Source organism: Dermacentor variabilis, chromosome 9, assembly GCF_050947875.1.
Source record: "Dermacentor variabilis isolate Ectoservices chromosome 9, ASM5094787v1, whole genome shotgun sequence".
Classification (NCBI taxonomy): domain Eukaryota; kingdom Metazoa; phylum Arthropoda; class Arachnida; order Ixodida; family Ixodidae; genus Dermacentor; species Dermacentor variabilis.
In genome coordinates this window covers 151,511,601-151,538,207 of record NC_134576.1, presented here as the reverse complement: position 1 = coordinate 151,538,207, position 26,607 = coordinate 151,511,601, and the positions used below count along the sequence as shown (strand labels likewise).

The 26,607-nt window shown below is 45.3% G+C and overlaps 1 protein-coding gene across 5 annotated transcripts in view; it reads right to left on the bottom strand.

The window, feature by feature from the left end:
• The window catches only part of LOC142557839 (uncharacterized), a 265,220-nt gene that overhangs the window by 22,263 nt on the left and 216,350 nt on the right, over positions 1-26,607 (bottom strand). For all 5 annotated transcript variants that reach the window (XM_075670036.1, XM_075670038.1, XM_075670037.1 and 2 more), the window contains one exon: positions 16,601-16,726. In XM_075670036.1, coding sequence (XP_075526151.1) covers positions 16,601-16,726 — 126 coding nt within the window. The remainder of the gene's footprint in view (positions 1-16,600; positions 16,727-26,607) is intronic.

Below are 26,607 nucleotides of genomic sequence, written 5' to 3'. Positions count from 1 at the left end.
CCATCCATCGGGAGGACGGGAAAGCAACTCCGCTTCACTGGCACGGCCTCTTAGATCGATGCACGCGGTGCGTCAATCCAGGAGGCTGTGCCCTTTCACCCTCCTCTCAACTCCTCTCCCCTTGCCCTCCCATGTAACTCTCTCACTTTCACCTGTCACAGCGCGCGCGCCAGCCCGGCACCAGCTTAGCCACCGCATGAAGTTTCATGTTTCGTTATCTGCTGTTATCGGGAAGCGTGCACTGCTGTGCATTGACCGGCGTGGGTAGTTTCGTCAGTTTCGTGGTCCTCGGTAGCTGTGTGCTTGTGTTCCATGATGTTTCATCCATTTCACGACGCATACGTACCGCTCGTGCATCGTGCAGTGGTGCATGAATACCTCAAAAACAAGCCCTGCAAGGTTGTTCCGGGTGCCTAAAGACAACAAGTGAGCTCGCAGACCCAAGGACATAAGAAGACGCATGTACACGAACACAGCCCTGTGCATGTGCGTGTTCCATGAGCCTCCGGACGTCGTTGCACCTTGATTGTGCTACACTTCCCTCTTGCCGGTAGAGAAGGCTGACAAACAGATGTTCCTTCTCATTGTCATTTGGTCTATGACTTGTTTTTCTGTGCCAAGTCTTATTCTGCAACTTTACTAACTCGCCCACTTTCCATTTCGCCCTCAGTGCTTTTTCTGTGTCACCGTTCTATGAAAGTACTAACAGCTGAAAAATTATCTTTCGTGTTTATATATTATCTCAGTAATTGGCGATGGGAAAACCGCGCGAACAACCTTCATGTGTAGGCATGATACGCTTTTTTTTTTTTCTGGAAAGCATGAGCATTGCAAGTGTCCTATATGCAGATTTTTGCAGTTCGTGTATATGGCATGAAGGAGTGCCCAGTAGGTATGACTTAGTGCCTTAAGTGACGTAATATTACTGCTAAGCATTGCATTCATGCTGAAAGAAAAGTCGTGTTGTTGGCTTATTTCACCTGGTCTTTGATTGAAGAATAGGCCTTTTTGCGAATGTTTCGTACATGCTGCTGCAAAAGCTGGCTACCTTCTGCTCCCCCTTGCCACCGTTACTAAATTTGTGGCCAAGTGCAAAATAATTTCATAATGTGTACTTCCGTTTTTAGTGCAATGTTATTTTTGTTCTGCCATGTATTTTTCATTTTGTTCAGTAGTAATGAATATGTCATGCATTTCATATTCTTTTGTGCAGGTTTATAAGTAAGCTGTGTTTTTTCTTGGTATGGCTGTCACTAAAACAATCTTAGCATTTTATTCTATTTTTTAGGTATTTTGCAAGTCATTGTTTTTGCCATTCCCAGTGAATTTTCCCTTTCTTTAGCTGTCATGACAATGTCATACACGTCGTCCAGTTTTGTGCAATATCTCCGTGAGTATATCAGAAGCTCTCAGTGCACATATCAGAAGCTCTTCTACACTTTGGTCTTAAGAGCATTACAGTCGCCGACCGATTTTCCGGACTCCAAAAATTCGGACATGCCCGATTATTCGGTCAGCTTCGCGGCACCGCCATTCTCCCCATAGACCATAATGTATAACAACTGCCGAAAGTTCGGACACCTTGCAACCTCTCGTCTGATTTTTCGGACACTCCTTTAGCTAACTCGGTCGAGAGCACCATGCACCGACTCTGACCGGTGCATGGTTCGACTTGCTGAACGCCATTTTTGTTTTGAACGGAGCTTCCTTGCTGCCCCACGAAGTGGCGCTACTAGAAATCCCCGCTCATCATCATCGTTTCTGCCTGGTTAGATAGAGCGGCTCTGCAGCAGTTCCGGTTTCAGCTTACTAAGCCATGTCAAGACAATCCAGCAGCTGATTTGTTTTCTCGCGCAAGACGAGTTACTGTATGTGCTACCGCAGGTAGCAGAGTTGCGCGTCTGTTTTATCACGCCGCTAGCGCCTCTATTGGCAGAACGTCATCACGTGGTAGCCAAGCAACCGTGCATTGCGGAGAAGCAGATGTTCGGGCCAATTTTTGTATTTCCCGACGCCGCCGCTGCAGCGAACTGGATTGACACAAGTTATCGCCAGTCAAATTCAAATCCAATCCGGCCGATCTTGCCGTTCGCTATCCACGTGCGTGCTAGCTGCGTAGCAACAACGCAACGTGCGTAGCGCATCTCACGTTTGTTTCGTCGGCCTGCCTCGTGACACCTTACTGCAGTAATTGTTTTTCTTCCTTTGTAAAACTAGTGAAGGGTGTTCAGGTAAAGACACCTGAACAAACAAATTTTCAGTCAACTGCCTATTGCGTCAAGTGTGTATGAGATGAAATTGCTTGACTAACAGCTACGTGCTTTTTGGGCTGTGCTAAAAAATTCACAGCTGGAATATTAAAAGCTACTGCAAGTCTGGATTTTTTTTAAATAATGGAAGCACGTAGAGTTATACAGAAGATTTAGCTAGAATTACCAGTTTTCTGCATGTGATGCACGACACTGCTTTCACAGAAGTGTCGTAAAAAAGCCAGCTCACATTTTCATGATTATGCACTGCTTGGGTTGTTTCTGAATATGAAAGAGGTTACTACTAAGTAAAGATATTTAATCTACTACAGCTTATGCGAAGCAAAATGCAAGAGGAATGAATCGTCATTTAAAATACGGTAAGGGCCTAACTGTGTTTTGAATTATTCCCTATAATGTAGCTATGTCAATCCTGTGAGAAAAACTTTCGCTACACTCCCACAGAAGGCTACTTTTGGAATCCCTGCAGTGAAAAGGCACATAATGAAATCACACTTGCAGGTGTAGCTGATATCCATTGCTTGCTGGTAGATGGATATGTTCCTACACAAGATCTAATGCGGTACCAGAGTCGAAATTCAATGGTTGGTCATTGATTCACCAGTAATATTTTAGACTGGCTACATGTTGAGAGCTATGGCACATAAGCAAGTATGGGCCTCATTATATTTAGTACAGTTCCCTTTGTAAAAGATCACAACTTGATAAAGCTCATTATATCAATATATTTGCACGCGCATACACTAGTGTTCTTGTTTTTCTCTCTGAAATTCGCATTGTGATTTTATTGCCAAAAAAGAGGTAGTTGTGGCTCGGTGCTTTTTGTTACTGTTTACATGCTAAAAGAGCACTGTACTGCTCTTAGTAGCGTATTTATCTCTGTTGAAACAAAATCTGAGTGCCAAGCAGTATTCAAGCGAAGGAAAGTTATTAAAGTATCTGATTGTTTACCTCAATTACTAAAGTTTGTCCAGTTTTTAATACGCTATGTTATTTCGAACCTTATACTACCTTGTGAAGTAGTTTTTTCGCACGAAACTTTTTGTAGGGTTTCCGGAATCTATAATATAACATCACCATATTCCCTAAGTTTATTCGGTGCGATCTAATCGTTACCGTCGCGGTTCACGAATGCTGCATCTGATCGGCGTACATAGAATACACAATCTATCCTAGATACGCGAGTGCCCATACGTTATTAGGGCGGAGAAAGTGCACAGGTGAATGCAAGTACAAAAAAAATATATATATACGCGCTGCATCCTACGCCGCGCGCTAAAAAAGGGCAGCGCCTTTTTCTTCACAATCTAATCCAGTCAGCTGTTTCGATGCGCTTTGTTTGCGATTAGGCGGAAAAGCGGTGCATAAGCGATGCAAAAGCGCCCATGGTCGAGTGACGATACGCTAGGCATGTCGCCTGCAAAAACGGAGTGCGGCTTCGCCGCATAGACTTGGTTGCTTCTCAGGCAAGATGGCGGACCTACGCGCAACTCTGCTACCTACGGTAGCATATACAGTAACTCTAGCCGCGTTTTTCGTTTGTGCGACTGGTGTCGGCACGGTGGTGTTTGCTTTGTGTGCTGTGTCGAGGTTTCAGTGATCCAACGCGGCATACGTAAACATCGCGTCAAGGGTCTAATGACGCCGACAGTGCCCGCGCAGACTGCGCTGGGGAATGCCGGCAAGCGGGTGCCGGGAGGCCTAAGATTTGTCGCCTTCCGATGTGCTCCCTACTGACGCGGAAAATGTTCTGCCGAGACCTGCGCAGTGGTGGCATTGCGATTCCGGACACCGTCTCATTTGACAGTTTCATAGGTGCTGACACTGCTGTATTGACATGCGCAGAACTCGACGACGGCAAGATCATTCGTTAGGTTTCTGCTGCACCGCCGGACGATGACTCCGAGTCGGAAGATGACGCACCATGTGCTACGCTGCCGTCGCATGCGGAGCGTGTACAAGCAGTGACTGTGCTTTCAGCCGCCAATAGTGACCGTACGACCCTCTCCGAGATTCAGGCTTATCTGATTGCGCGTAAACGGAACAGCGTGCAACGGCGCATTCACGATTTCTTCCAAGGCTACTGCCGAGCCCGAATAAGTGCGTGGAAATAAAGGATTTCATTTTTTTTTTCTTAATCTGCTTTTTCGGACACCTGTTTATTCGGACATTTTCGCAGTCCCCGTGAGGTCCGAATAAACGGTCGGCGACTGTATATAAAAATCTCTTATATGTGCGTACATGAAAAGGCCTTCGCATTCTCTCGAGTTTTATTTATTTATTTTCTGTTATTTCACTGGCTGTGAACATTTCTGTTGTTTAGTAGTCATGTGCATGTCATGCCTTTTTCACTTTTGTTTATTTTCTGAGTGTGTATCATACCAAGTTATGCAAAAATATTTGTTTCTAGAAACGGGAGTCAATAAAACAAGGCCAAAGATATGTTGTGTTGGAAGTGGAATTTATATACGTTCTGGCATAAGCTGGCACACTCAAAGTATGCATGTGTGCTAACACATAAAGAACCCACGGCGCACCACTCGCCAGTTCACAAACAGTGCCTGGGGTAGCGCACACGCATGATAAAAAAAAAAGGAAACGCCCCAGACACGCAAAAAGAAAGCAAAAGTAAAGGCGTGCAGGGTGGAGAGGGAGCGGAGCGGGTCGGCATAATAAGAACAAAAAGAAAGAAAGGCGGTGGCACTAGATAGCGCACAGTGCTCTTAGGGAAGTGGGAAAAAAGAGTCATGCTGCAGTACACACCTCATACATAACTCGTTTCAATGGTGGCAATACATTCTGTCGCTATAATAATTCAATGCTAATGCATTACCGTCGACAGTTGTCGTGAGATGGGTTCTGCCACAATTGTTTTTAATAGCCTACGTATACATAATTTGTGCATCCTTCAAGATAAATACACCAATGTAAATATCTAGATGTTTCTTCAAACCGATCGCCCACTACCACTTGAGAATGTGATTTGTCAGCTACAGCTCTGGCAATGGGGCAGACAATGGGACGTGGAGAGTTTCGCACATGAAAATAGAAGCAGCAATCTCTTCTTTTCCAGCAGCAAGACGAATGATGCCAGCACTACATTATGCTCGCCTTGCACTGAAAGGTGTGTGCAGGGAGTAAACAGCAGTGACTTCATGCTCTAGGAGACATGTGTGCTGCATGTCAATGTCAACACCAACCTCCTTGGTCAACACAGCAGTCATCCACAGTTTTGAAAAGAAAGGCACTTTTAGCAGTAACCACAGGCTTTGCATTTCTCAGAGAGCCAAGTTCTGTATATAATTTGCCTAGAATGATAGCAGAAAAATATTTTAGCAAGCAGAGATTCAGAAAACAAGCATTGGAAAGGAAATTGAAGTGCTTTACGTCTCTTAATGTATGTCATAAAGCTGCAATCTTCAGTTAGACATTGGTGTATCGGCACAGTCTCTGCCTCCCATGCAGAAAGTATGGGTTCGAGTCCTTTAGAACTACAGAAATTGGAGCTAGTTGGTAGGGAATCACTGTGAAGTAAGGTAAGGCTTGTAGACATTGACACAAAAGAAGAGAACCACACAACATAAACGCTGACTATCAGCAGAAGGGCGCACTGCGGTGGAAAAGAAAGTAGACACAAAACTTATCTTCGCATGCTCAGATTTGGTAGTGTCACCCGTCAATCGGTACACGTGCGAGCCTATGCAAAAGATAATTGTTTACACAATTTATTTCTTCTTTATGCAAGTTCATTGAAGGCAGGCTCACGCGTGCACTTCTACTACTATAGATATGCCAGGCCTCAAGCATTAGATGCATTTCTTCCTTTCTGCTCCAGTGCACCCTTCAGTTGATAGTCGGCTTTTATGTTGTCTGGTTCTCTTGTGTTTGATTCCCGAAAAATGTACTTTCTTCTTTATAATTTCATTTTTTTCTATATTTTTTTTTTCAGATTGTAGAGCAGTGAAAACGTTATAAATAGTCCATTTCAACACATTCACAGCTTAACAGCAGCGCTATCTTTTTCCGTTGATGGCTACAAGGAAATCTTACTAGTGGAATATAGAGACAATTGTATATGTACGTATGAGATATTCTCATGTTATCAGGAGATTATCAAACCAAAATAATACCGTATTTACTCGTATAATAGGCGCACTTTTTTTTTCAGAAAATCAAAGTGTTGGGTGGGGGGGGGGGGGACGCCTATTACGTGGGGTAAAATTGCGAAATTGCAAAATTGGGCGAAAATTTTTTAGTCGCATTCTCGCGCTTTAAATTTGAACATGTGTCAGGAATATGGCTACTCTCACATAATTTACCAATAAATCCAGTATAAAAGGAAAACTAAAAGCTACCTGCTTACCTTTTAATGAGCAGGTGAGAAACGTCGACTGCATACACACGTAAAATTTATTTAGCCATGTCATGGATGCTCCATTCCTTCCCCTATTTGGAGTCTGAGTTAGAGAGCATGCTCATCATTGCCGAGTGGAGATTCATCTTCTTTGCCTGAACTCCACAACATGTCATCTTCGCTCGCATCCAGTGCGTTGGAGATCCCCGTTTTCTTGAAGCTTTTCCTGACGACGTCATCAGAGATCTCTCGCCAGGTTTTGTGGCAATGCGCGACTCTTGCGCGTCCCCAGATATCTTGTTTTCTCCCATCTCATGCAATACCGCTTCACCGCGTGGCCTGTGTGACGCCCGCGGCGGTCGATGTGGTTGAAGCGCAGAGCGAGAGATGGCGCGAGTGTTGCGCTGCTACCGGCGGGGTTACTTGGGTGTTGGAGCGGAAGGCGCTCTCTCTTGGATTCGGGACAACAAGCGGGACGGACGTGCCTTGCCGCGCGTGCGCCGACCCATGCTTCGGCGAGACTGTCTTGCGTGGCCGCCTTGGAATGCGCCACCGTTCGCGTGACAGTACACGCGAACGACCAGGCGTTGGGATCCAGCATGGGGCGAACATATTCGCTCGCTATCCGGTCGCGGTGAGTCGGACTTCTAGATTTGTCACGTGCCCATCGGCATGTTTTGTGGATAGCAACTCAGCTAGCAGGCATTGATCTATGAAAGGTGCAATAAATGCCCTTGTGATTCTTTACACTACTGTGTTGTCGTTCCTTTGTACCAAGAGCCTGGGAGGAGAACCCCACATCTGGCGCCCGACGTGGGGCTCTTGGGACATCGGACGATAGATTTAACAGTTTGGCTTCGTTCGAAACCTTTATTTGAACCGAAGCGTAGGGCTAGCGTGGATTTTGATCGCTAGCGTTGGCGGCGTGCTTTCTTGAGAGAGGCAACGGTGGCTGTAGTGTGTTTGAACTTGTCAACATGCTAAGCCTTTTCGCAAGTGTTTTTTTTTAATGACATTTGTTGGTGCGAGAGCCACGTGGTCTGCATCCTGGGAGAGCGAGGCTTAGCCCCCGCGGAGCATTCGCAAGCCTGAAGCGAGTGAGTACGGAAGCCTCGTGGGTGGTCCGAATTTTTTATGTAAATAGCTTCTTCTATCTCTTTGACTCTGATGAAGTCGCGGCTCTGGGAGCCGGGTGGCCACGGGCCACGGGTGCCACTACGGGCTGACTGGTATTGCGGCCTGGCACCGGGCGCTCCGACACCGTCTGGGACGGTGGGCACCGTCAACTCGGATGCTGTGTGCACCGAGCGGAGTAGGACCACCTCACAGAGCTAACGTCTCCTCGCGGCTGCCTGTTTTACGCCCATTCTGGGTGTTGTTTTTGGATGCCGGTTGTTGTCAGAGTAGCGACGCGTTAGGCCTAAGGCTTTACGAAGCTGCCTGTCACATGTGGAGGGACACAACCTGGTGGACCATGGCGTTGAGGTGTTGCACTTTGCTTCCCTCATTTTAGTTAGCCTCGCACGAATTGAAATTAATCGTTCGACTCAAGAAAGCGAGCTTTGTTCACGTGAACTTAGCATCTGAGTAGCTGCCCGATCTTTCGCTAGCCGAGTTGAACATCGTACCACGTGGGCGATGCGCATGCAGACTTCCTATCCCTTGCACTACTTTAGTGTTTGCCGAGTGTGTTGAGTGTACGCAGCGTGATTGGAGTCACCCCTGGCTTGCTGTCACATGCACATCGTCTGCGCTGCTGCCCCGGACTACGATCGAGTCACTCCGGGCGATGGCGAAGCACGGTTTGATATTAGACCGTGTCACATGTCTCGCCGGAATATGTAGTGATTTAAGGTTGGGGGGATGTGGGGATGCGCGACTCTCGCGCGTCCCCAGATATCTTGTTTTCTCCCATCTCCTGCAATACCGCTTCGCCGCGTGGCCTGTGTGACGCCCGCGGCGGTCGATGTGGTTGAAGCGCAGCGCGAGAGATGGCGCGAGTGTTGCGCTGCTACCGGCAGGGTTACTTGGGTGCGGGAGCGGAAGGCGCTCTCTCTTGGATTCGGGACAACAAGTGGGACGGACGTGCCTTGCCACGCGTGCGCCGACCCATGCTTCTGCGAGACCATCTTGCGTGGCCGCCTTGGAATGCGCCACCGTTCGCGTGACAGTACGCGCGAATGACCAGGCGTTGGGATCCAGCATGGGGCGAACATATTCACTCGCTATCCGGTCGCAGTGAGTCGGACTTCTAGATTTGTCGCGCGCCCATCGGCATGTTTTGTGGATAGCAACTCGGCTAGCAGGCATTGATCTATGAAAGGTGCAATAAATGCCCTTGTGATTGTTTGCACTACTGTGTTGTCATTCCTTTGTACCAAGAGCACGGGAGGAGAACCCCACAGCTTCCACGATCCATCCGCACAACATTTCCATAGGCGGCCTCTTAATTTTGCCACCTGGAGTTAGTTGACGCTGTCCTCCAGCCATCCAGCTAGTGTACAGCCTTCGAACGTCCTTAAAAGGCTTATTTAAGGACACGTCCAAAGGCCGCAGTACCAAAGTGAGGCCTCCCGGAATCACAGCAATATCCGTGTGCAGCTCTAACAACTTCTCGCGTACACATTCTACAAGGTGCCCGCGAAAACTGTCCAAAACGAGCCTGGCTAGATACAACAGGCAGCCCAGCCCGGCCACCGGCCCCAGACGGTCTTGACCTAGTCCACCATCAACTCCGTGGACATCCAACCTTTCTCCTAGACCCTGACACAGATGTCGCGAGGGAAATTTCCCTTTGAGAGCGTCTTCCCCTCAAAAATAACATAAGGCGGTAGTTTGCGCCCATCCACAGTCACTACCAACATCACAGTACATTGTTCTTTTTCCGCGCCAGATATTCTAATAGGCACACTGATATATCGTGCATATTACTCAGTATGACAGCAATGGAGGCATTACTCATTCTCTGCCTTTATTCCATCCTCTTTTTCCTCCCCCTTGGCCGGCTCCAAGCACGCGCCTTCTCATGGTGCTGCGGTAGGCAGCGACGCCTTATATAACATATCCCCTTGTGAAAAAAAAAATGGTTGTCCATTACTTCCTGATGCAGTCCTGCAGTTTCTTTGGTGTCTTCTTGTTGCCGGCGCTTCTCCTCACGCGCTCTTCGCATCTTGGCAAATTAAATGAAGCTTGTGCAGGGCTCAGGAGTGCATTATCTGTGCTTGATGTGTCAGGTTGTGACGGATGGCTTCCAGCCGCACTAGTTGAATGATCGGATGCCGGTGACCAATTCATGACAGCAGTGGTACCTAATTTCATTCTGCTGATAGCTTCAGGGTGAACGGCTGCTAATTTGGAAGCATTCCACACTCCCCCATCTTCCAATAGGTAAGAGGCGGGTCCACGCTTTCCCATAATTTTCTTGGGCACAGAAAACTACGAAGATAACTTCCCATGAACTGCAGGTAATTTAACCCGCACGTAGTCACCAACGGCAAAGTTGGGTTCCTTGGCACCACGTTTTTGATCGGTGTAGCGCTTCGACGTCATTTGCTTGTTCTTGATGCACTCTCTCAACTGCTGTAGTGCCTTTGAAGGGTCATTAATGAAACATTTGTCAGGCAATGCCACAATGTGAAGTCTGGTGCGAGGGGTGCGAGGTTGGCGTCCATGAAGAAGAACAGCGGGTGCAACACCAGCAGTCGCATGAGGCGTACAGTGATATGTTTGCAGGTAATCAAACATCGCTGTTCTTATATCACAACATTCTAACAGGGCTAATTGAATATAGGACTTTAATACCCTGTTAAATCTTTCTACCAAACCGTTAGCTTGTGGGTAATACACAGAAGAGTTGTAATTCGTGATTCCGCGCTCTGTGAAAAAATCTTCAAAATTCGCTGAAGAAAATTGTGGTCCATGATCGGATACGATACCACGTGAACATCCTTCTCTTGCTAAAAGTTCAAGTAGGAATTTGGTCACTGTAGACGTGGTCGCATCGCATATGAGAGTCACCTCTGGCCACTTGCTGTAATAATAAGTGTAATGGCAAATCGACAGTCAGCTGTAGCTTGCGTGAAAGGTCCCACACTGTCGATAGCAACTTTGTCCCAGGCTTTCTCGGGAAGAGTGACGGGTTGCATTGGGGCTGCAGATGTACATGCTGATTTGTCACATGACTGGCAGGCCACACATGTGCGTACAAGTTCTTCAATGTGATTATCTATGCACGGCCACCAATATGACTCCCTAAGACAAGCTTTGGTACGACTAATTCCTGGGTGTAACTCATGAGCCAGATCCATAAGACAGCGGGTCAAAGCTGAAGGCATGACAATCCTGTCACCCCGGCAAAGAATGTCGCTAATAACACAGAGTTCAGATCGCACGTGAAAGTAAGGTAGCAGCTCTTTTGACAAGGATTTCTTGTCAGGCCAAGAAGTAGTGCTAAACTGCTTAACTTGAGAGTTAGCCTGGTCGGCTGCACTTGCTTCTTGAAGCTCTTGCATGGTAACTACTGGTGACAAGACACATATAAATTCTTCTTCGGGTGCATCACGGATGAAACTCTGTATGGGCAGCCGGGAGAGTGTGTCAACCACAACGTTTTTGCTACCCTTCCTGTATTCCATGATGTAGTTGTAGCACAGCAACCGTGATGACCAGTGCGCAATCCTTAACGGACGGTGACCTGTGCCTTTCGTTGAGAGGAGCAGCGTGGTCTGTCCGCAAGATGAAAGGTCGGCCCCACAGGTACACGTGCCAGTGCTCGCAGGCTCAGACGCATGCAAGCGCCTCACGTTCACCGACGGAATACTTCCGTTCATGCGGTTGAAGAGTATGTAAGGCGAACGCGACAGCTTGCAGTGATTTTCCGTTATCCTGCTGCAGTACAGCACCTAATCCATATCCTGAAGCATCAGTGGTAACGTACACAGGTAACTGAGGATCAAAAAGTGAGAACTTCGCAAGATGTTATCGACGTTTTCAGCTGCTCCAAGCCACTTTGGGCTGCCGCAGTCCAAGCACAAAGCGAGTTTCCTTGAAGCAAAGCACGCATTGGCTCCACAACATCAGAAAAATGCGGGATGAACTTGGAGTAGAAGCCTGCGAGTCCCAGCAGCGAGCGAAGTTCATTGATATTTGTAGGTGATGGTGTCTTGGTTATCGCTTCGATAGATGACATCAGTGGGAACAACCCTTCGGCGCTGACAACATGGCCTAGGAAAGTCAACTCTGCAATGTCAAAAACACATTTATAGTTCAGCCGGAGGCCAGCGTCAGAGAGCCGTTTCAAAACAGTGCGCAAATTGGCCAAGTGATCCTCTCTGGAGTGTCCATACACGATTATGTCGTCAATGTAAAACAAGACGCATTTGCATCCTTGGAGGATCATATGCATCATCTTCTGAAACACTGACAGTGCCGATGCCAGTCCGAAGCAAACCCTCTTAAAGCGAAATAGTCCGTCATGCGTTATAAACGTCGTAAGATCACGACTCTCTGGACTTAATGGTAACTAATGGTATGCAGAAGCTAAATCTAGCTTGGAGAATTGCTGTGCACCAGCCAAGCTGTTCAAAAGTTCCTCAGTTTGTGGCAGGGGAAAACTGTCCACTACGATAGCTTTGCTTGGCTCTCGTAGGTCTACGCAAATGCGAATCGAGCCATCCTTTTTTCTGGCTACGACAATTGGTGAGACCCACTCTGAAGAATCGATGCGCTCAACGATGTCCTGAGCTTCCAATTTTTTTACTTCTGCCAAGACTTGCTCACGAATTACGAGTGGTAGTAGTCTCAGTTTGCTGGCCACTGGTTGAACAGATGCGCAAACTTTGACCTTGTGAGTGAAACCTTTGACAGTTCCTAGCTGCTTTTCAAACAAGTGCTCGAACTCGGAACGTAATTCAGGAGGAAGCACAGGAGTTTCTTGCGTCGTTGGCAGACACCTGAGAGGTGACCCTTGAACCTTCGTACCCAGAGCCGCGATACCATCTAAACAAAGAATGGTTGTTCCTCCCGACACAACATACAGAAGGACAGAAGTGCATCGGCTATGAAATGAAACTGGAGCAATGAAACATCCTTTTATAGGAATTGCTGACTTGGAATAATCGAGGAGCTGGACGGATGTTGATGTCAGAGGAAATACAGTATCGAAATAACGTCGGTAAAGTTATTCGGCTAGGATTGAAACCAATGATCCAGTGTCAATCAGGAACGACATGGAAATTCCTTCAATTTCCAACACTGCATAAATTCCCTTCTTACGGCTCCAGATGTGACAAACACTTAAGTGATCGTCCGTATCAGCTGTATCAGTGTCGTCTTCTGCGACAAGCTGAATTTTTTTGTCAGACTTTCAGAAAGACTTGCACACCCTTTCCAGATGGCCAGTCTTGCCACATCTGCGACACTGATGTGTCTCAGCTTTGCAGTGAGGACTATTCGCCAGATGGTCCAAAGATCCACAACGATAACATTCTTGCCCTTTCAGAGCTCGACGACTTTCAGTTGGTGTCGTATAGCATGTGCATGTGCCACAGTGCTTTTCTCTCATATTTGAAGTGTTTGTGTTTTTAACGTGATGCACTTGTGCTTCATGTCGCGCAAGTTCTCTCGCTTCTCTAGTAGCCTGATCATGCTGTCTCGCAATGGTAAGGGCCCGGGAAAGTGTAAGAGACTCTTCCAGTAAAAGACGTTCATGCAAGTATTCGCTAGTAGTTTTTCTATAAGCTGGTCGCGCATCATGTCGTCCGCCAAGTCACCGAAGTTGCACGCTCCTACGAGACCTCGTAGCGCGGTGACGTAATCGACCGCAGTCTCACCTGGGGCTTGCGCACGTCGACGAAAATGGTGATGCGCTGCGGTGACATTGACAGAGCTCTTGTAGTGACCTTCAAATGTCGCAATAGCGCAGTCGAACTCATCTGGGGCAGGAGTCGTCAACATCCCTCCGGTGGCACTCAAAGCCAAAAAGCACGGGTCGTCCTACGACGTAAGAGTCTTCAAGATACGTTGTCCTTCCAAGCCCAAGCAGTTGAGCAGAATCGCCTTCCGATGCCTGGCAAGTAGGTCAGAGGCACCCGAAGCCACCATGTAGTTCTTGAATGCTTGAATCCATTGCTCCCATGGGATGAACGGTTGTCCAGGTGACGACAGGAACGGGGGTGGCGGTTGTAGCCCCGAAATACTCATCGTAGAGGATGATATGCAGTAATTGATGGCACAGATGAAGGGCAAGCCGGTAGCACATGGGTTGTTAAATCCTCGTCGCCAAATATGTTATATTGTGCATATTACTCAGTACGACAGCAATGGAGGCATTACTCATTCCCGACCTTTATTCCATCCTCTTTTTCCTCCTCCTTGGGCGGCTCCAAGCACACGCCTTCTGATAGCGCTGCAGTAGGCAGCGACGCCTTATATAACACGCACTTCCTGCACCTTTCTCCTCTACAGTTGTGTTTCTCGGCATGTCAAAACAGAGGGGGGTCTGATCTGCATTCCCAATCTGGAACAAAATGAAGTTCTTTTGCTGCCAGAGCCGTATAACAAAATGGTGAAACTCCAGTACCTTGTCCTTGTATGCTGAGGGCAAGCTCTGGCACAATGCTGTGCGCCTTCTCAGGGTAAGTGCATGGCGTCGCATTTAGCGCATTGTCCATCCAGAGCTTGCCTTGAAATCTTTCACTTCGATTCCCTGCGCTCGGGCAATTCTGCACGCCGGTCAGTCTGCACTATGTCGAGAGACACTGCACAATTGTCCTGTCAAAGGCCCCGTATGTGTTGAACGAGTTGTTCCTCCACTTGCAGATACTTTCTGGACTTTGCACCGCGGAAGGCCCGTCGCGACTTCTTGGTGGCCTGAAGTTTTTCCTGCTGACTTCGCCAGTAGCGAATGCTAGTTTCTTCGACACTGAAACGTCTGCTTGCAGCACGGTTCCCATGCTTGAGTGCATATTGCACAGCTTTCTGTTTGCATGCAGCCACATAGCTCCCGTACTTCCCCATTGCGGAACACGCGACCACGTGAACCGCACACCGCTTGCAAAATGGTGAGATCACAGAACACCTACACACGGTGAGATGCGGCGTTTTTTTTCTTTTCTTTGCCTGTGTGGAGCATTGATGGCGATGGCACTGTCGCTTGTGTCGAGTCGCCTGGCCTCCGGGAGTGGCCCAGCTTTCTGAGCTGCCTCAGCAAAGGTAGCGAAAAGCTTACATCCGCGCAGTGGTTTAGAGGGGAGGTATCGATAGTTGATGGAAGAACTATTTTTCGCTCATTGATGCTCGCTGGCTTCGCAGCGGTTTGGGGAGGGAGGTATCTGTAGTTAACGATGGTTAACGGAAGAACTGGATTTCGCGATGATGTACGTGCTGTGGGTCCTCAGCAACTGCGATGGCAGCAACACTAATGAGGACTTCTAGTAGTCGGTTCAGCAAATATGTTAATAGGCTTGGGTTGTGGAATGTGCATGCATGTTTCTTTTTTTCACCTGAGATGGAGGGGGAGGAGGGCGTCGGCTCGCAATTGTGTAAATACGGTACTGATCACAGTGCCAAGTTCGGGGTGTGCCTATTACGCGCGGAAATAAAAAGAAACGGATTCCGCGACCAAACTGGGGATGGGCATATTATGCGAGTGCGCCTATTATGTGAGTAAATACGGTACTGCAAACAGTTACTTTGTAGTGTGTACATTGCATATACATTTACAGCAATGCGGCAAACAGTCGCAGTGACACTCATCTCTTTTCAGTTCATGTGGCATTAAAAAAGGAAAGCCAGCGCACATTGTGCGTAGTGCTGCCGAGTCTTTATTCACCACGTGCAGTTCGTCTTTAAATTTTGCTGCATGTAAACCAGGCATAATGATAAAAACTCCTTAAGAGGAAGCTTTAGCTCGGGCCCAACTCCAACACGGCCTATTCAAATACATGTAAAGCGCAAAAACGTTTTTCTGAGATAACCCCTGGACCGATTTTAATGAAGTTTGTTGCATTTGAGAGAGAAAGTTAAATTCTAGTGACTGTTGGAAGCGGAATTTCGATTTAGGTCCTGGATTTTGTTAAAAGAATTTTCAAAAATTTGGAAGTTCAAAAGAAATAGAAGAATGAAGTTTACAAATTCATAACTCTGCATCAAAAACAGATATCGCGGTTCTGTAAACGGCATCCATTAGACTATTGAAAGCGGACAAATTTCATATGTGATTTTATACCTTAACGTGAATTTGTTACGTTGTTTACAAAGGTTCTGCAAAAGCTGTATTTCCATATTACTAAATTTTTTTTAGATTCATGTATAGCATATCAATTTTCTCCGCTTTAGATGTACTATTAGATGCCATTCAAAGAATTGTATTATTGTTTTTCGTTTTAGAGTTACAGAGTTGTAAACTTGATAGTTCATTTTTTTTAAATTTGCGATATTTGTCAAATTTTAATAAAAAATTAAGGACCTAAATCAAAAATTCGAAACCAACAGTCACTAGATCTAAAATTTTTCTTTTAAAAGCAACAAACCTCATCAAATTTGGTGCAGTGGTTGCCGAGTAAAACGAATTCTCCTTTTACATGTATTTAGATAGGAGCACCTGAGCTAAAGCTTTGTCTTAAGAGCGAGACATGGGAACACACTCAGTTCAAACAAACCAGACGTAGACAACACTTGTGTCACCGCTTGAAGGCGGTGAGACAAACTGATGGTCACATGGTGTAAATATTGAGGTGAGAGGGAACACCTGGTTTTGAGGGGAGCGTAATATTTAGCCACTCGTACCTGTGTTATTATAGCACACTGGCACGAAAATCTCGAAAGAACGCATTCTTTGAGAGATAACATCTGTGTGTAGGTGTAGGACAAAAACTGTTTCAGGGACCCTTCTTAAGTCCCATTTCAGGAAGAGGGAAAAGCAGAAAAGAATGCATGCACTGTTACAAGTGAAAGCAGATCCAGACAGCACATGTACCTGCATGTGAGACGTGTTGTTGCCATCATATCCCGAGCTCCCGTCATCTGTGCCCTCGGTAGAAAAAGGGTCAGATTCATTTGTGGCTGCATCTTCATCATCGCATGGCTCTTCCTTTGTCTCCACCTAGCAGAGACAAACCCCATTACCAAGAAGAAAGATATGCAGATCCCATGCACTGTGGGAATCAATGTTAAGCAAAGCATTTGGCAAGTACTTGACAATCATGTATAACACGAATGTGTGTGACATCAGCAAGACGACAATGATGGAAACAATAGAATACCTTTGACAGCATGATGACTGATTTTTTTGTGCTCTGGCCAAGAGCATTACAATCTGCACTACTGCGACCTGGGCCAATCTCAAAGGTGGCCTAATTTTGCACAGCTAATTATGTTGCCCTAGTTTCTACGAAGAAAGGACGGGGAAATATGAGCCATTCTTGAAGACAATGCAGTCGAACACAGCGCCTCTAAGTGCTGGCTGCCATGAGAGAAGCACAGGAGAAACTGGCACAATTCAACCCTCATTAATTCAGAAAATCGGATCATTTGTACTCGTCCTCTAGTCTGGGCAGGCGTATACATTATATAATACAATAAAACTCTCATTAATTTTGGATTAATTAGCTGCACATCTGTTAATTGGCACAACTCTTGGAGCTCGGCAAGCGCAAAGTGCCGCAAATGTGTGACGTAAGAGAGCAAAAACAGCGCTAGCGTCCAACCCAAACGAAGCGGCAGAGGCCACATTGCCATAGTGGTCACCAAACCACATGACGATCCACATCGCCAAACCGGTGTGCATGTCGGCTGTGTGCCTCTAAAACTGCAAGATCGCCATCGACAATCGCATTTATAGCAGCTGCGGTTTCGTCGACAGCCATTGCGAAAAACAGTAGTTTCGTTTTGACTCAATGCGCGTGTCGGACGAGTTCCCTTATAACTGCGTAGTCACCATCCATGATCGCAACAATAGTGACTGTGGTTTCATCCACAGCAGTTGTGGCAAACAGTAGTTTCATTTTGACTTACTGCAAAGCTGTCAAGGATGGAGAGCACCAGCTACATCGTGATCGACAGATTAACGGTTCATGACCAGCTCACTGGCGAAAAAAATAATCGGGATGTGTGCGTGGCAGTGAAAAGTGTGTCTGAAATGAAGTAGCGAAGCCTTCGCCGCTGCGAGGGCCAGTCAGTCACGAGATGACGAGAATTGCAGCTTCCTTACTACTTTTGTGCAAAATAGGAACAGGATTTGCTCATTCATTCAGTAAATAAAAGCGTGTTGACGTAGAAGGTATTTGTTTATTGTTTCGTTGATAGCCTCAATAATTCGACAATCAGTTAATTCGGACATTATTTTTGGTCCAGTGAAATCCAAATTAATGATGTTTTACTGTTATGTTACGCATAAGAGTGGTAAGGCTGACCGTTACAGTTAAACTTATATAAGGAAGTTGGTAAATCGACAGTTTACACTGTTATATAGAAATGTTGTTATATTGAAATTTCAACCTTTTATGCAAATAAGTACAATTGCTGACAGGTTTTTCTTAAATGCAAGGGGCCATAAAATTTTCCAAATTATGGGGCAACCAGAAAAGGTTGTGGCAGAACCCATTTAATGATGACTGTCAACGGTCGTGTGTTAGCATTGATTCAATATAGCAACACAACATATTGGCACCATCGAAACAAGTTATATATGAAGTGTGTACTGCAATGGGGCTCCTCTTTAGTGCTTCACTAAGAACACTCAGCATCATTTAGTGCCGACAACGCGAAGGCTGCATATGGCCTCCGAAATGCATGGCCTGCAAATGTTTGTGATGGTGGAATTTAAGTGACAGAGACAGGGTTTTATGATATATTCAATTGCAGAATGTTTATCTACGTATGAGGTTTAGGTGCTTTTTGTAGACATCTTTAAATATAATAATGTGCATTTGAATATAAATAGATGGTATGTATGTTCTATAAATTTGAAAAGTTTAAGACAAAATGTACATTGTTTCAGAAGCGATAGTGAACAGCAGTGCATGGTCTTCTCGTTTGTCTCTGACAGAGACAAGCAGAGGGCGGTGGAGTACAACGCATACGTACGGGGTCTAAAGTGTGTCATTCCACAGATGAAGACGTGGCCGAGTACACCACCAGTCCTCGCCGTGCGTATCATGTCGAGGGAGGAGCGTTCAACATCAGATGCTTTTGTTGAACTTGGCGATAAGATCAGTCTTCCGGTAAGGCATGCCAGATGGCATCGCGCAATGCCTTACTTGCTTGCTTGTTTGCTCATTATTTCATGGCAGTTACCCACTACGGGGGCTTGGCTAAGAAGCCAATGCGTGATGCTGCTTGCAGACAGAGTTGTCTTCTTCGTCATCAGGCTTCCTCAATTTCACAGTTTATTTTATGCTCTACTGCGCTAAGTGCATAGCTATTTTAAAACTTATTCTTCATTACAAGTTGGGATATCCACCTATTCTTTGGTCAATTCCCCATAGTGAGTAGGAGCCACATGTTTGATAGGAAAGAACAACAACATACGCTTGCGGCAACGGCCAGTTTGCAGTGGTTTGAAACCAAGTGAAGCCACAGTTGGTTTCGAACCCTGCTCCCTCAACCCACACCCAATGGCACATAGCCAGCACTCCAAATCGCTGTCAAAGAGTTTCGTCTAACAGCGGTACCTACCCAGTCCCGAGTCTACAGTGACCCATGTTGGTGCGAAGGAGGTTTGTTGAAGAGCGGCACTCATGTACAAACTGCCACACACTCCTTGACGCATGTTGGTGCCATTTGGTTTCGAACTACATTACCTCAGCACAGCAGCCTGATGGACTACCCATTCAACCACAACCTGCCCAGTGACCCAGGTAGGTGGGAAAACAGTTAGATACAAACTAGGGGGCACAACACCACTGCAGGAATGGTGCAGTCACCCCTATTAGTGTTCCAGGTGGTCATGCTGATGAATGTGCCCGTGGCTGCGTGCCCGGTAGCTTCAATGACTGCTGCTACATGCACTGCGGATGTGTCAACAAGCTGGCCTCCCCTGGATCTATTCAACTATTGGATGCCACCAGAGCTTTTTGGCTGGACTTCCCACGTTTGCTGGCAACCTGGCCAACGTCTACTGCTTCCGCTATCAATCTCGGCCTCAGTCTACAAAAGGATTCCTCGGCAGGCACTTCACTGGGGCACAACACTGCTGCAGGAATGGCGCACTCACCCTTGTTGTTGTTCCAGGTTAGATACCTTAATTGCTTTTCCGTTTGGAGTAGCAACCATTGCCTATTCGTGGTGTTGTGCCCCACTGAGCTCTCTAACTTATATAAGCATTGTAGCAGCTGTATAGTAATGTGTGTTAAAATAATGGCTCTGCTTCTATCTGGCGATGTTGAGACAAATCCAGGACCTTCTATCGAAGAATGTTAATTACTGTTTTAGAAACCGTAACAAGGATTGAAAGCGGGCAGGCAGATATGCGTAGTGATTTACATGCACTTAAACACTGGCAAGTATCTGTCAACATAGAACTGCAACAGTTATCTTCAAGAATACGTGTTCTTGACGTTGACACGTCATCGCTGAAAAAAACCAAGGCCTATTGCTACTCCACTAGCCTGAAGCTATTAATTCAATATCTGAGCAAATTAAGATTATTGCATCAAGACGCAATGATACGGAAAATCGACTAAGGCGGTGTTATCTTTTTTTGGCATCCCCAACGATTCCAATGAAACGTGGTCAGCGTCAGAAGGCAATGTCATTGACGTATGTTCAAAATGCGCTTGGCGTTACAATTGAACCTTCACAAGTCGACCGTGCGCACAGTCTTGGCAAATATCAAGTGGGTAAATGTAGACCAATTATTACTAAATTCACCTTTTTCAAGGATAAGCAAAGAGTAATTGAAAATGGTTATAAGTTCAAACATACAATTTTCGCTGTTCGCGAAGACTTTTGATGGCAAACATGAGTCCACCTCAAAATCCAAGTGTCCATAATGCTGTAGCGCAAATTTCTATATCTTTCACGAATATGTGCAGTTTACTCCCAAAACGTGTCGAAGTTTGCTCGCATAAGACCTTTTCATCGGGCGAAGAGGAAAGGGCCCGCAGCGAGCCTTTCCTCCTCTCTGGCTTGGGCGATCCGGCGTGGCGCTGCTTGAAAGTATTGCTGTTGCATGCTGCAGAATGATTTCAAGATGTTTTAGATCGTACTTGGTGAAACTTATGCAATGTCCGTTCATATAAGGTCATCAGGGAAGCCTTTTGGTGCATAGGGAACTACAGTACGCGGAAATATCTCTTGGGAGCGCAAACATGTGACGCGCATCAGCTGCAGTGTGTGTATGTGCTGTGAACTATTTTGAGTGTATCAGTCTTAATTCAACGAAGAGAACCGGTGTCTCCGTATTACTAGCATGAAGTGGTCAATCTGTTCACTATCTGATCGCTTGGCGTAGGGCCGAAAACATAAGAGCGCAAGCTTGCCTACGGCCAACCTAAGGCAACTACGAAAGATCTAAGTGGCAGGCGCTACCAAATATTTGTGATGCACCAGCATCTTTCTTGCGCATTTCAAGTCTAGTAGGCTTGAAATCACTATATGTCTACGCTAGCCTCCTGCATGGGGCCGATGGCGCTGCTCAACACAGCGATCACTAAAATTGGGGAACCAGCACGATACATATATAAGCTATATGCTTCGGCATTGCCTTTTTGCTCTGTAAAGCCAGAATATCAGAGAGGGATCGCATAAAAAGAATGCGATGGCTATTTTTTCGGACAAAATTTCCATAATACGTGTGAGTGCTTCTTAGGGAATGGAACGAACACAACTGAAAAAAAAAAAAGGCTATCATTCTATATTTCTCAATAAAGATAAAGAAAACGAGCTAACGCCACAGTACGGCCTCGCATAGTCGCACCACACAGCATTTATAGATCTATAAACATTGATGCCGCATGCTTAAACCATTAAACCATGCGCCATATAGAACAAAGTTATCTATAATCCAGCACCTACCACTGCTTAGGGTGCTCGTGCAGTTCGTAAACAGTCGCTTTGCTGGACAAGTATAGTTCACACTGTAAGGTATGCTGTTATTACTAACCAAAACAATTTTATTCATGGGTGGAAATCTCATCCACCGAACCAAGTAGTCAGGCAATGTAATCTGCAGCTCACAGTTTGAACGCTTGTCAAAGTATAACAGCACAGCCCCTATCGTAGCAGTATGGCACCCACGCTGTTACGATCGTCACATATGTTTCATTGCTCCTAAATCGCAGCTTAGAACTGGAGGATAATATTGCAATAAGGTCATATTAGTCAATGGAACGTTCAGAAATACACAACTGATCTCCGAGGCTGATTGTGGGCTCAAATATGCGTGCACACATTGCGCTGCATGCTCTGTCTGCTTCAACGCCAGCGGAAAGTCCGGCCATATGGACTTAAGCCACTTCAGTATATCTCACAGAACCGTATTCCACGTAGAAGATGCCACGTCATACTAAATAGACCGCACGAGTGCGAAAACAAACGCCAGAAACTACCACCGAGCGTATACCTGCCATGCAAGACAGAGCGCTCGCCCAAGCCAGAATGCCAACTGCCCACAGATGGCGCCACTGCGTAGCAATGTGGTGGCACCCACGAAAAAACGGTGTATAGAAACCAGCAATTGTGATATTCTACTACTCACAGAAACATGGCTCCACTCCGATATCACTGATGACAAAGTCCTACAACCATCAGCCGACTACAGCATCTATCGTAAAGACAGGGGCGGAAGAAGGGGCGGTGGGGTATTGATAGCCGTAAAAAAGAACATTACTGCCTTTCCACTTGAAACAACCTGGGTCTGCGTTCCATCTTCACATTCTAAGAATGTATTTGGAATATGTTATAGAACACCACACAGCACAGAAACGTTCACATCTTATTTGTATGAAAATCTTTGCAAAATTACTACAAAATTTCCAAAAGCTAACACATTCTTATTTAGTGATATTAGTTACCCCGAAATTGACTGGGCTAACCTAACGTCACCCTAACAACACTCCAACAATTTCGTAGCGCTTGCACTAGACTTCTTTCTAGTGCAAATGATTCAGAAACCCACCTGTGGCAATAATGTTCTCGACCTCGTTTTCACATCCATCCCTGAAACAGCTGCATCAGTTTCTTTGATGCCTGGTTTTAGTAATCATCTACTCATTAACCTTACAATAGAACTACCCTTATACAAATGCACTACGACACATAAGCGCATATTTAATTATATGAAGGCCGATTTCACTGCCATCAACATAGGTTTAGAGAATTTCTACAGCTCGTTCATACGTAACTTCGTTTCCAAACCTGTTGAGGAAAACTGGAAACTTTTTAAGGAAACACTAATGCAGCTTACACATGCTCATATTCCACTAATTTACTTCCGGGTAAATAGTTCAAAACCATGGTATCACAGGACGCTACACTCATTAAAAAATAAAAAGAAACGCCTGTTTAGAATTGCAAAGCGGCAAGGAACCTCAGTGGCATGGTTAAAACATAAAGAGTCCGAAAAAACACACTGCTGTAACATTCGTAGCACTAAGCACAAATTATTTTCAAATGAGCTCCAATCCAAGATACAAGATAACCCGAAGCAATTCTGGGCAGTGATTTCCCCTCGAAAAGACTCCGGCCGAATTTCACGCCAAGACAATACCGGAGCACCTATTTCAGAAGAATCCTCAGTTGCTTTTAATAATTTTTTTTATCTTGATGTTTACATGCGAGGATTATGCTACTATTCCCGCAATCGAAGACATGAACTACAGGTATATGGAACAAATAAAGATTGATGCCTTTGGCATGTTATCTCTGATTAAGAAACTGAAGGTCTCTACCTCAGCCGGCGTTGTATAAATAATAAAATTTTAAAGCATACATCCTCATATACAGCCCCCATCGTATCACGCATTTTTGAGCAGTCCTTATCCACAGGAGAACTACCATGCGACAGGAAAATGAGGAAAATCATTCCCATCTTTAACCCTTCACTGCACAATTTTTGTTTCCTCAAAATATTATTCATGGAGTTGTAGGGAAGCATAACAGTAGCTGAACTCCTATGGAAACTTACTTTAGCGAATTTTTCTGGTTTAAATTTGCAGAAAAAGGGTATGTTGAGTATTTGCAACAATGTGCAAATAAAGAAGGAGTTGAAAGTGAAAGATAGACTTAGTGTGATTCATACTCAGATGCTTATTTGCACGTGACAATCATTGGTGCACCTATGATTTAGTGTGGAATAAAAAGAAGCACTTGTACATGCTTTTGCAGCACAGGTGGTTCCCACACTTCGTACAGTACGTCATGCAGATTCCTGTGCAGCCAGGAAACAATGCAGTGTTTTCGGGTTATTGTCAAAATTTAGGACATAGAAGCACAGACGTAAGGCTGTGCCCATGATGACGCGACACGGCAACATGCGGAGGCACAGCATCCTTTTGAAGAGAAAAAAGGAAATTCGACAAGAAAACATCTTGCCCACATATTGAATCGAAACGGAGTTACACTCGTGGTTGTCGTGACTAATTGAAAGGTCACTGCCTTCACTATCAGTACGAATTTCTCGGCCACACCAGCGTTTGGGAGTCATTTCACTTTTCCGAGGAAAATAAACCATGTACACGTTGTTGCATTGGTGCAACATAGCAACGTTCAGTCGCCAGGAACAAATTATTCTGAGATAACAATGTTTTTTTTTAACCTACAGAGTCAGGAGGATGTGAAGCTTAGCGTAAGAATTTTGTTTGCGCTTTGTCTTGTGGAGAAATACATTTATAATTGGCAAAACTTGCCTATATCACTGGTCGCGGGCTCGCGCAGCCTCCGCCACGTTTGGTTTGGTTTGGTAGAAGATGCAAAGGATGAGCACAGATGGCAGCACAAGGTGGCGCGTTTTACAGACCAATGTTGAGGAAGTGCAACGTGTACAGACAGCTCCAAACAGACTTTGCTTCGGTTTTTAACGCCGTTCATCAGAATTTTGCGTAAATGCAACAAGCTGCAGTAAAGGGTTAAGTCTGTCAATAAAAGCAAGATAAGTAATTAGCGAACCATATCATTAACAAGCATTCCATGTAAATCATTAGAGCATGTCATAGCATCTAATATTGTGCAGCACTTAGAAGCTAACAATTTCTTCTATCCAAAGCAACACGGTTTTAGGAAAGGACTTTCCTGTGAGACTTAATAATCGAATTCACTAACGAGCTATTCACATATATAGACAATGGTTTCCAGATTGATAGTATCTTTACTGACTTTTCCAAAGCCTTTGATCGTGTTCCCCACTCTAGATTGATAGCCAAACTATTTAGACAGCCTTACAATATCATGGATAAGGAACTTCCTCACATACCGCAAACAGTTTACGTTTACTGACAATCATTCATCTTCCTTGGCCGATGTGTCACCTCGTGTGCCTCAAGATAGCATGCTGGGTCTGCTGTTGTTTCTCATCTACATAAATGATTTGCCATCCAACATAACATAAGCAATCAGATTATTTGCTGACGATTGCATAGTTTATCACCGAAATAAGACACCCGACGACCACATCACTCTTCAAAGAGATCTAGATAAAATTACAAATTGGTGCATGCTATGGCAAATGTCACTAAATACAGAAAAATGCAAAATAATGTCCATCAGCAGAAAGAAAACAAACTTTCTTTACACTTACTTAGTAACAGTGCTGTCACTGTCACCCGCTTGTACAAATATCTCGGTATCCATATCACAACAAAGTTATCATGGAAGGCGCATATAAAACATGTTACAGCAAAAGCATCTAGCACACTTGGTTACTTAAAACGAAACGTACGTGAAACTCCTTCAGCCACTCGTGAAATAGCATACAGAACCTTTGTTCTCCTCAGCTCAAATTCGCTTCTGCCATCTGGTCGCCACATCAGGAATATTTAATAAATTCTCTCGAATCTGTTCAAAACTGTGCCGCATGTTTCATCGCAAAAGATTACAGGAAGCATTCTAGCGTTACTGCTATAAAGAAATCACTATCACTCCCATCTCTCGAATCTAAAAGAACGATATCTCTGCTTTGCTGACTGTACAAAATCACTCACAGTCAACATGCAACCACATTACCCCTTCCCCACCCATTTCGCACATCTCACCGCTTATATAACGCACACAGTTTCACATGTACGTTTGGCCAGACAAATGCATCTAACAAATCTGCATTACCTCTGGCAATAGCAGCTTGGAATGAAGCCACATTGTTAAAATAAATAATCTGGAATCATTTATAGAAACATTAAAAAAATTATTCTGTAGTTATGTGCACACATTGTTTCATTTGTACCATGTGACTTAGCTGTTTTCATTCTCGCTTCTTGCAAGCAGTTTATAGATATATATGCGTTTGCAGTTCTTTGCCAGGAGTGCGATGAGCCATGCGCATTTCTGATCATCCAGAGTGTCATTGTTGTTCTTCGATTTCTTGATGTTAAACGGCGTCTTTTTTTTTCTTCTACTGTTTGATTTGTTGTTCTTCTGTTTTCGCTACGTGTTGTTTCTCTTAACCCCCCCTCACGCAATACTCCAGTTGGAGCCTGTGAGGTATGTGTACAAACAAACAAACAAACAAACAAACAAATAAATAAATAAATAAATTGAAATGGGGTTTATTGCAGCTCGTTCAAGGGATCGCAGGTAGCTCCTGATCATGAGTCCTAGTGCTTCGCATCAGCAGCCCGAGCTTGGGTCTCGCGGCGAAGAGGAGCCATCCTGGCGACCTAAGGTGATAATACGATAAGGGGGTCGAGTACGGCTTCAGGCGGCTGACGTGAGTCGTCTTGCGGCCACGGCGGCGTTTTTCTGAAGATGGTGTCACCGGTTCACCCACATAATTCACAGGCGATGTACACGCAACGATCCGGTACGGACCTGATATTTCGGTGCAAGCTTTGG